Source organism: Physeter macrocephalus, chromosome 8, assembly GCF_002837175.3.
Source record: "Physeter macrocephalus isolate SW-GA chromosome 8, ASM283717v5, whole genome shotgun sequence".
Lineage (NCBI taxonomy): Eukaryota > Metazoa > Chordata > Mammalia > Artiodactyla > Physeteridae > Physeter > Physeter macrocephalus.
Genome location: NC_041221.1, coordinates 1,988,632 through 2,000,700, shown reverse-complemented (window position 1 = coordinate 2,000,700; position 12,069 = coordinate 1,988,632). Strand labels below are relative to the sequence as shown.

Below are 12,069 nucleotides of genomic sequence, written 5' to 3'. Positions count from 1 at the left end.
AAAGTGGAGTCTCCAAAACAACAAGCTATTTTAAGCAAATCATTATTGATTGTCAACAGTGACTGGCACATAATGGTTGCTTACATATTTGTTGCCTGTGTCAAGGAATGAATGTTATGCTCTGCCAATTACTGACAGTATATAAAGGTCCATGGGAAGTAGATGACACACACACTTCAGAGACATCCTCTTGCAACCCACCTGAATCCACTTCCCTTGACAACATGTTTTGCAACTACTATGGCAATTCCTGTGACTATGGGTGTGGAAACAGCTATGACTGTGGATTTAGTCCCTATTGTGGCTGTGGATATGGCTCCCATTATGGCTGTGGCTATGGAACCAGATATGGCTGTGGATATGGCTCCCATTATGGCTGTGGTTATGGAAGCAGATGTGGCTGTGGATATGGCTCTGGCTACTGCAGCTCCTGGCCAGTTTGCTATAGGAGATGTTATTCTTCTTACTGCTAGAACATCACCATCCAAGCCTTGTTTGCTTCTGAAACAACACACTTAAAGATAATGGTGATGCAAGGATCTATAACCCATGATTTCTATATCCAAGAAATTACATGCCTGACAGAGACTTTGACCTCCAGCTACCCATTTTTAGATTGGCATCTCTGTGGCCTGAAGCTCCATGGTAGTATCATCTGACTCTTTTCCAAATGTTAGGCTTTACTCCCTTAATCTCTGATTCTCTATTATGACTATGTTGATGATCCTAACATTGTACAGTCGGAGAAATCACTTATCCTCAATAAAAATGGTCCATTGCTCCTAACAAATCTCTGTGTACTTGCTTGTGAATTAGTCTTTTATGAGATAATATGGCTTCTGTTGAAAATTGGGTTAACATGTTGCCTGAACCTTGAGTTCTTCCTTGATATAATACAAACATTCCTTCTTATACCTGCACCAGGAATAATGTCTTCTCCACCTATTTCTTGTATCCTACATGCTCAGGCACTCATATACCCAAGCACAAATCTCACAGTATTTCAGAACTTTGCTTTCCAAATCTCACTGTGTCTAGGATGGAGCTGGAGGGGAAAGAGAAGGAGGAGTGACACTTTATCCAGGATGTTAATGCAGAGTCCAAGGTAGCGAAGAGGTGGACTGAGTCCTTAAAGGAATAATGGAACGGAAGAGATACTTTCCAGAATTAATGAGAAATTATAAGCAGAGCTAGGTATTAAAGTACATGAGGAATAAAGAACTAGGAAAGGATAAGTTAGAATAAAATTATTCTACTGTATCACCTGTTTTTGATGGAATTGCAAATATATTTATTTGCACATATTTATTGAGATTGAGGAAATTTATTCAAGTCACTTAATTGACAGAGAGTTTTGAAAGAGTCTCATTCTATACAGTGAAGACACAGTAGGAAAATTATAGACAAGTTTCCTGTTCTCACAGTGTTTACATTCTGGTACCTGAGGATAAAAATAAACAGTAAAAAAGAATTAAGGTGAATTCAGACTGACAGTTGCTATGGAGGAAATAAACAACTTAATGGGAAAGAGAATAAGGACTGAAATATTCAAGATATAGCTCAGGGAGGTGTTTGAAAGTTGTGACCAAAGAGCTGATGCCAGTTGCAAAGAAAGACTAGAAAGGACAGTAGCAAGTGTCAGAGGGAAGAGGAGTTCATTAAGCTTTGGGTTTTCTTAGGTAGTACTACATTTTTCAGCCAGAAAAGAGTAAGGTCTAGGGGCTTAATAAGGTTGTCCAATGCCTTAATTGGGACAGATAAAAGAATGAGATTAAAAAGTCCAGTTAAATCACTGAATCGGAGAACCTATTACTTTGTTGGATTCTGACTTTAGTGTTCTTTCCTCATCTGATCTTCCCAAACGCTAACATTTAGATCCTACAACGGAAAAGCCTCTTCAGACTCAGTAGCAATCGAGTTTCAACCAGCAGCGATAAAGATGTTGTATCTTATTTGCATGACATGGGTCACTGCCCAAAGTCTGACACTGAGGTCCCCGGAGCTAGGAGACCCCACAAAATGGCCCAAACCAAGGAAGATGGTCCTGCCATCAAAGTCTGCCCTGGTGTAAGGTTATGTCCAGGATATAATTTGTCTAACTGATGAAGAAACAGGGGTTCTTTCAAGAGCAGGATGGTTTTTGTAGCCAGAACATTTGTTAGTCTGATCTGAGGAATAACTATGCTCTGGATAACCCTAAGGTTAGTGTTACAAGCAGAGGCAGAGGATTCTAACAGTTAAAGCTCTTTGAAAAATCTAACTTGTTTCCTTATGTTCCTCCTCATCAAAGGTATGTCTAAAATAAGGAAAAATGTAATTTATTAGGCAGGTATAAAATAATTTATGTATCCAGAAAAGGGTCTATCCTTTATTAGGCATGTATGAAATAATTTATATATCCAGAGAAGCATTTTCACAATCTATCCTCAAAATCTGAAATGTTATGACCATCACTCCAAGAAAATTTGATACTATCAGCTTGAGTGAAATGAGAAAATGGCGATAATGCTAAGAGAGATAAGGATGATTAAAATTAGAGAAAATTTGTGTGTGAGTGTGTGTATGTAGTATGGGTTTGGTGAATGTTGGGAAAAATGAAGATTTGGTTTCACATATCTAATCATATTATAGAGGAAAGGAAAGACCATTGCCATGAATGAGTTTTTTCCATAGTGAGGAAATGATTTAAACTTTATAACCCCTTTATGAGGAAACTCAAAATCCTTTTCTTTGATGAGCTATTGCATATTGTAAAGGTTTTAAACTGTAAAATCCATTATTTGTTCTTTCAGTCATTTAACAAACCTTAAGTTCATGTTCCAGCTATGTGCTGGGATTTGGTGTTTGGTATAGACATATAAAACACACCGTTCCTTCTAAGAATTTGAAATACTCAGTTGGATACAAAATATCAATAGTAAATCATAGATTCACATTATAGCAGGTATGCTTGCAGGTGTTATAGGGCTACTGAACAAGAACTCCAGGGAGGAAGCCTAAGTTAGCCAGAATACGGGAATAGGAGGCTACACAAGGGTCATAAATATGACCTTTCCAAAGGAGAATAGTATATGAGCAGAGACATAAAGGATGAGTTGAAATTGGTGAGTTAAATAAGAGGGAAAATAGAATTCAAGGCAGAGGAATTTAGAAAAAGAAGCAAATAAGCTGGCTGCTTATTTCTAGAGTAGTAACTGCTACTGGAAAAGTTATAATCAATGGCTACACCCATAGAGGAATCCTCAGATTTTCTCAAGCTGCACTGTCCAATATAGAAGCTACTAGAGAGATGTGGGTATTGAGCACTTGAAATGTGGCTAAGAGCTGTTAAGTATAAAGAACACACCAGATTTCAGAGACTTACTGTAAAAAATTCATGAAAACTATATCAAATAATTAAAAAAATACTGGTTATATATTAAGTGATAATATTTTGCATATATTAGGTTAAATAAAATATGCTATAAACATAATTCACCTTTTTATCTTTTTAAAATGTGGCTCCTGGAAAATGTAAAATTCTATAAGTATTTCATGATATATTTCTACTCTTCCATGTGGTTTTAGAAGGTCTCAACAAGCTGGTCCAGAGAGGACTGTAGCTAGGAAGAGAAACCATGTTAGGCCACCAGTAAAGATCAAACAATCTAGCCATGCTATCAAGGTATAGGCAGTAGATCATTCTGAACCAGTAAGACCACAGTACTCAATGCAAAAGACTTCTGGGGGAGGGGTTCCAGTAAAGGCAAACTTTTCATCTGAGATAGTGTATTTAGTAAGTGGAATCGATCAATTTGCCATCTGTTTAGACACAGAAAAGATAGATGCCTGCCTCACACCAAACACAACAGAAATTCCATGTTGATTAATGTTTTAAACATGAAATTTAAATTTTAAAGTACTAGAAGATGGTATAGGCTTTCAGCAATTTTGTAAGCCAGTTGGTAACTTGAAACCAGTCATTCTAGTATGCCATGGAAATTAGCAAATCAGACCCCATACTCCCAACAGAAGTCATTAAACAACAGCACACCACTGCTGTATCCCTCCTGTTATTGAGAAACAAGTTTATTTCTTTGAAAGTTTTACAATAGGTATGTATTAATTATGAGCCTGAAAAAGAAAAAAAAAAAAGGAAAGAAAGACAAAAAAAAAAGACCCATGGAAATAAATGAAGAGAGGCTACAATATTTTTGCATGTTCAGAAATCTTAAGCCTATTTTGAGTCAATATCCACATTCTCCGGCACAGGAAACATTGTCTTTAACTGTACTCTCCTGCAAGATATCATTTCCTCAAGGTCATACAAATGATCACACTTAAAATAAGAAGAGTGTATAGATAGTGATGAAGAGCCTAGGTTCCCGAGTCACACTACATGCTCAAGCATAGGCGCCATCAGTTATTAGCTGTGTGATCGTGGGAACATTATCTAACTTCTCTGAGCCTCAGAATACTCAAAGGTAAAATGACAGAATAGTGCTAGATAAGTATTGTTGAGAGTACTGAACTAAATAAAATATGCATTCTATACTACCGTGAGAACTCAGTAGATGTTTTGTTATTATATTTATTATTAGGTTGTTGAATAATGAAATTGTTGACATTTAACCATCTTAACCTACAAAAATGACAATTTTATATGGCTCAATCTTATATATTATTTTTATTGACAATGTTTTGAAAATCCCAGAATTTTAATCAATAATTTGTTTCCTCATGTCAAATAGGTAGGCGCACTTTTAGATGTTTTGTACATGTATCATATATATATACTCCATAGTTATGAATGCTAAAATACACTGTGACACCAGGTATATTGATATAATATTTGTCATTGTATTATTAGTAACAAATTAGTGGGTTTTAGTGGAATAGTTTGTTTTCTGGTGATTTGGTCCTGCTTTTTTACTTTATCATCAAATTGTAATAATTACTTGAGAAGTTTCCATTAGGTTTGACAAAAGACATAGGATCTTTCGTGAAAAGTGTTTTTTTTTTTTTTTTTTTTTTTGGAGGGGGTAATGTGATAACAGTAAATAGTGGTTGCAGTAAACTGAAGAGTAAATAAGTGAGGAAATGTAAATATTGAAATGACTAATCTTTCATGTAGGGTGTGGTGAAAGGATGGAGACTGGTCCAAATGGAAATGGTATTCACTCTCCCTGGAGACTTTCAAAAGCCTAGAGCTCATCTTTGAGCACTATATACATATTTTTGTTCATTATTCTATGCCCCGGAATAGTGCCTGCATGATGTAGGCATTCAAAAATTCTTGTAAAGTTAAACTGTGTGGTTCAGTCACTGCCTAGAAAAACAAGTAATGAAATGATGCAAGTAAATATGGTCATGCTGGAGCTATTTTGGGGAATAGCAGGTGACACGTGAAATGTGGAAAAGGTCATGAAGTTTGCAGGAATGGAGCCAATGCTGACTATATTTTAGTGGAAAGAATTGCAAAAGTGGTACAATCATAATTAGAAAGCAAACCTAGAATCTGAGGTTTTAATTTTGACATGAAAGTTGCTGATCTAGAGTGCTTATATCCTATTGATTAAAATTTGAGATGCCTAGAAAAGTTATAATCACTTCCACTCAGATGCTGTAATTTCTAAAATTAACTTGCAGAGTGTTAAGGAGTTTCTACTCTCAACAGAGAATGCCTTTGCATGAGTAGAACAGCTCTAATACCACTGTGTGGTACTTAAGGCTTATGGAGCAGGTTTGAGAGGGACTCAGTTGTTTGCTTGATGGTTTACAGCATGCTTTGGCTAGAATGGCAAAGATCACAAAAAAAGGAAATCCAGAGGATAAAAGTGTAAGGCAGAAGTTGCAAAATACTGGTAATTTTAGTCAGATGCAGTGAATATTTTCCATCTTAAAAACTGGAGGAAAAAATAGTTCATGGATCCTGCCCTAGCTTTTATGGTTATAGTAGGAATGAACTAATTCAACTCTATTACTAAACAGCTGAGACTCCTTGGGCAAGACAACTCTCCTGGCCTCTGTTTTCTCATCTGTGCATACGAAAATAAATACCACAACTTCTTATTACATTGTTTTTGTAAGAATCAAATGAAGTAATAAATATGAGTGTGCCTCAAAGCTATAAAGGGAAATATAAATATTATTAATTGTTATTATCATTGTGTTATTTTTCTTATATAACATCCTATAAATCAAAATAATTACAATTTTTCCAGGTGGAAGAAATCTTACAGGCTCTCATTCAGCAATGAGTGCTTAGGTCTTTAGAGTCACAGAAGATAAAATTATCTGTCTTACGTTACAATTGACTGAAGGAATCAGGTAATTAAAATAGAGTGTGCTAATACAGCATATTCAAGATCACAATAGATTTAGACATGGGGAGCTGTGGAAGAATAGAGGAATTACAGCTAAAGCACACTGTGAATGTCCAGGAATGCTTCTAATATGAGGTGTAGTCTAAGCTGTGCTTTGAAGACTCAGTAGGATTTGTGTAGATAATTTTTTTTAACATCTTTATTGGAGTATAAATTTTACAATGGTGTGTGAGTTTCTGCTTTACAACAAAGTGAATGAGTTATACATCTACATATGTCCCCATATCTCTTCCCTCTTGCGTCTCCCTCCCTCCCACCCTCCCTATCTCACCCATCTAGGTGGTCACAAAGCACTGAGCTGAGCTGATCTCCCTGTGCCATGCGGCTGCTTCCCACTAGCTATCCACCCTACCTTTGGTAGTGTATGTATGTCCATGCCACTCTCTCACTTCATCACAGCTTACCCTTCCCCCTCCCCATATCCTCAAGTCCATGCTCTAGTAGGTCTGTGTTTTATTCCCGTCCTACCCCTAGTCTAAAATTTTGATGATGTAACTGGGCAAAATGTTTCAAAGAAATTATCATACTGAAATATTCCAAGAATGCTTAATTAGAGTTGGTTATGTTGCATTGGACAAAATCATGGTCGCTTTTATTTTGGTATATTATATCAAACCCCTGTTTTGTACCAGTTCAGATCTTCTTTGCCTCACCTGACTTTTGCACTAGCCACAATTGCAGTAGCAATTCTACCTGGTTCCATCCACATTTTTGTAGGTATAACCTGAGAATTTCTCCCCTTATGCCCCTGTTGTTTGCCTCTCACCTCCAGCCCTGGTGTTTTCCTATCAATTCTGAGATATGAGATGCTGGAGCATCTCCCAGTGTGCACATATATGTACCTGGAAATACAGAAGAGTTAATGCCTCCTGGGATGAAAATCTAAATTAGGTCTGATTACATTCCACAAGACATGCTTGTTCAACGTGAGGGTTGCATTTGTTTTCTTATAATTTTCATGACTAACTATGGCCAAATCTTGGACATAACTACATGAAAAAATTGTTGTCCTTAGTTTGATGAGCTTTTTAAAAATGAATATTGCTGTGATAATGAGGCCACAGAGTCTGTGTTGTGTGTTCCACCCATTTCTGGTAGTGTTAAAAGTCTTAGGGCAGGAGATAACATTCAGACTTCAGAAACCTCTGTCTGATCCTCTGCAGAACTACCAAACTCCCTCCTGTAAGCACAATGTAAACACGACTACAGAAACTCATGTGGTAGCTGTGGATATTGTTCTGGATATGGCTGTGGATATATATGGTTGTGGCTACAGCTGTGGCTATTGCTCTGCCTGCTGTGGATACCAACCATTTTTCTATAGAAGATATTCTTCTTGTTGCTAGAATGTAATTGCAGTGCACGTTTTCCTCTAAATGATTATCCCAGGCTTTTTCCATTTCAATGTCTCACAATCACATCATTTCTCCTAGAATATTCAGAGCCTGCAGAAAACTTTTTGATCGTCTTCTTGAAAGTCCTATTTGTAATTGAGGGGGCCTGAGTTACTCCATAATCTTCCTGGAAAGCAAAAGACTTCATTTTGGCCATAGTCCAAGTGTAAACCCACTACCTTCTTATTCTGTTTCTATATTGTGATTACAGTAAGTCCCCTACATATGAATGAGTTCCATTCTGAGAACGCGTTTGTAAGTCCAATTTGTGTGTAAGTCCAACAAAGTTAGCCTAAGTATCCAACTAACACAATCGGCTATATAGTACTATACTGTAATAGGTTTATAATACTTTTCACACAAATAATACATAAAAAACAAACATAAAAATAAAGAGAAAATTTTTAATCTTACAGTACAGTACCTTGAAAAGTACAGTACAGTACCAGCTACATCACAGCTGCTTTTATGCTGGCTTCTGTATGTATAGTATCATGTCATCTGCAAACAGTGACAGCTTTACTTCTTCTTTTCCGATTTGGATTCCTTTTATTTCTCTTTCTTCTTTGATTGCTGTGGCTAAAAATTCCAAAACTATGTTGAATAATAGTGGTGAGAGTGGGCAACCTTGCCTTCTTCCTGATCTTAGTGGAAATGGTTCCAGGTTTTCACCATTGAGGTCGATGTTGGCTGTGGGTTTCTCATATATGGCCTTTATTATGTTGAGGTAAGTTCCCTGTATGCCTACTTTCTGGAGAGTTTTTATCCTAAATGGGTGTTGAATTTTGTTGAAAGCTTTCTCTGCATCTATTGAGATGATCATATGGTTTTTCTCCTTCAGTTTGTTGATATGGTGTATCACGTTGATTGATTTGCGTATATTGAAGAATCCTTGCATTCCTGGGATAAACCCCACTTGATCATGGTGTATGATCCTTTTAATGTGCTGTTGGATTCTGTTTGCTAGTATTTTGTTGAGGATTTTTGCATCTATGTTCATCAGTGATATTGGCCTGTAGTTTTCTTTCTTTGTGACATCTTTATCTGGTTTTGGTATCAGGGTGATGGTGGCCTCGTAGAATGAGTTTGGGAGTGTTCCTCCCTCTGCTATATTTTGGAAGAGTTTGAGAAGAATAGGTGTTAGCTCTTCTCTAAATGTTTGATAGAATTGTCTGTGAAGCCATCTGGTCCTGGGCTTTTGTTTGTTTTTAATTACAGTTTCAATTTCAGTGCTTGTGATGGGTCTGTTTACATTGTCTATTTCTTCCTGGTTCAGTATTGGAAAGTTGTGCTTTTCTAAGAAATTGTCCATTTCTTCCAGGTTGTCCATTTTACTGGCATATAGATGCTTGTAGTAATCTTTCATGATCCTTTGTATTTCTGCAGTGTCAGTTGTTACTACTTTTCATTTGTAATTCTGTTGATTTGAGTCTTTTCCCTTTTACTGATGAGTATGGCTAATGGTTTATCAATTTTTTTACCTTCTCAAAGAACCAGCTTTTAGTTGTATTGATTTTTGCTATCGTTTTCTTAATTTTTTTCCATTTATTTGTGATCTGACCTTTATGATTTCTTATCTTCTGCTAACTTTGGGGGTTTTTTTTCTTCTTCCCTGCTAACTTTGGGGTTTTTTTGTTCTTTTTTCTCTAATTGTTTTAGGTGTAAGGTTAGGTTGTTTATTTGAGCTGTGTCTTGTTTCTTGTGGTAGGATTGTATTGCTATAAACTTCCCTCTTAGAATGGCTTTTGCTGCATCCCATAGCTTTTGGGTTGTCATGTTTTCACTGTCTTTTGTTTCTAAGTATGTTTTGATTTCCTCTTTGAGTTCTTCAGTGATCTGTTGGTTATTTAGTAGGTAGTGTTTAGCTTCCATGTGTGTGTATTTTTTACAGTTTTTGTCTTGTAACTGATATCTAGTCTCATAGCATTGTGGTCAGAAAAGATACTTGAAATGATTTCAATTTGCTTAAACTTAGCAAGGCTTCATTTGTGAGCCAAAATATGATCTATCCTGGAGAATGTTCCATGAGCACTTGAGAAGAAAGTGTATTCTGTTGTTTTTGGATGGAATGTCCTATAAATATCAGTTAAGTCCATCTTGTTTAATGTGTTATTTAAAACTTGTGTTTCCTTATTTATTTTCATTTTGGGTGATCTGTCCATTGGTGAAAGTGAGGTGTTAAAGTCCCCTAGTATTATTCTGTTACTGTCAATTTCCCCTTTTATGGCTGTAGCATTTGCCTTAGGTATTGAGGTGCGCCTATGTTGGGTGCATAAATATTTACAATTGTTATACCTTCTTCTGGGATTGATCCCTTGATCATTATGTAGTGTCCTTCTTTGTCCCTTGTAATAATTTTTATTTCAAAGTCTATTTTTCTGATATGAGAATTGCTACTCCAGCTCTCTTTTGATTTCCATTTGCATGGAATACCTTTTTCCATCCCCTCACTTTCAGTCTATATGTGTCCCTAGGTCTGAAGTGGGTGTCTTGTAGACAGCATATATACGGGTCTTGTTTTTGTATCCAACCAGCCAGTCTATGTCTTTTGGTTGGAGCATTTAATCCATTTACATTTAAGGTAATTATCGATATGTGTGTTCTTATTACCATTTTCTTAATTGTTTTGGGTTTGTTATTGTAGGTCTTTTCCTCCTCTTGTGTTTCCTGCCTGGAGAAGTTCCTTTAGCATTTGTTGTAAAGGTGGTTTGGTGGTGCTGAATTCTCTTAGCTTTTGTTTGTCGGTAAAGATGTTATTTTCTCCATCGAATCTGAGTGAGATCCTTGCTGGGTGGAGCAATCTTGGTTGTAGGTTTTTCCCTTTCATTACTTTAAAAATGTCCTGCCACTCCCTTCTGGCTTGCAGAATTTTTGCTGATAGATCAGCTGTTAACCTTATGGGGATTCTCTTTTATGTTATTTGTTCCTTTTCCCTTGCTTCTTTTAATATGTTTGTGTTTCTTTAATTTTTGATAGTTTGATTAATATGTGTCTTGGCATGTTTCTCCTTGGATTTATCCTGTATGGGACTCCCTGCATTTCCTGGACTTGATACTATTTCCTTTCCCATATTAGGGAAGTTTTCAACTATAATCTCTTCAAATATTTTCTCAGTCTCTTTCTTTTTCCCTTCTTCTTTTGGGACCCCTATAATTCGAATGTTGGTGTGTTTAATGTTGTCCCAGAGGTCTCTGAGACTGTCCTCAAGTCTTTTCATTCGTTTTTCTTTATTCTGTTCTGCAGTAGTTATTTCCACTCTTTTATCTTCCAGAGCACTTATCCATTTTTCTGCCTCAGTTATTCTGCTATTTATTCTTTCTAGAGAATTTTGAATTTCATTTATTGTGTTGTTCATCATTGTTTGTTTGCTCTTTAGTTCTTCTAGGTCCTTGTGAAATGTTTCCTGTATTTTCTCCATTCTGTTTCCAAGATTTTGTATCATCTTTATTATCATTACTCTGAATTCTTTTTCAGGTAGACTGCCTATTTCCTCTTCATTTGTTTGGTCTGGTGCATCTTTACCTTGCTCCTTCATATGCTGTATGTTTCTCTTTCTTCTAATTTTGCTTAACTTACTGTGTTTGGGGTCTCCTTTTCCCAGGCTGCAGGTTCAAATTCCTGTTGCTTTTAGTGTGCAGCCCCAGTGGGTAAGGTTGGTTCAGTGGTTTTTTTTAGGCTTCCTGTTGGAGGGGACTGGTGCCTGTGTTCTGGTGGATGAGGCTGGATCTTGTTTTTCTGGTGGGCAGGACCGCATCAGCAGATTATTAGTGTATCTTTGACAGTGACAAAACAAAATAATAAAATTCTTGAAGATATACATTAGCCATTTGAGGGTCGAATACAAATAAATAAATTATAGATAGGGAAGTTTTGGTTTCAAGCACTAATGGTGAGCATTGAAACCATTTAAACACATAATTTAGTATAAATAATTAAAATATGTCTAAATTAGAATAAAGATATTAAATACTAAGAGAAAAAAATTATAAAACTAGGAAAATGTTCAGACTATAATAATAAAAACAAGGAGAATTTGAGGAGTTGGAAATAAAAGAAACTACAGACTATAAAAGCAAAATAAAGACAAAAAAAGATAAAACTGCAAACACAAGTATGTATTTTCTATGAGATATACATGTAAAAATAAATCAAAAGTGCAAAATTCAAAGGAAAGACCAGGACTCATCATCTAATAGACACAAATATAAAAATGTTTACAATATTAATACTAAACTTTAAGGTAAGATATTAAGCAATTATAAAGGAAGCTTATATTTTGCTGATATGAATCTAAACAAGTGACTGATTGT

At 36.0% G+C, this 12,069-nt stretch overlaps 1 protein-coding gene across 1 annotated transcript; it reads left to right on the top strand.

The window, feature by feature from the left end:
- The first annotated feature begins 224 nt into the window (after nucleotides 1-224).
- LOC112063975 (keratin-associated protein 21-1) lies at nucleotides 225-7,711 on the top strand. The gene is given in 3 exon segments (XM_024120100.2): nucleotides 225-433; nucleotides 7,590-7,623; nucleotides 7,625-7,711. Coding segments are annotated over 3 exon segments (330 nt in total).
- The last annotated feature ends 4,358 nt before the right edge of the window (nucleotides 7,712-12,069 follow it).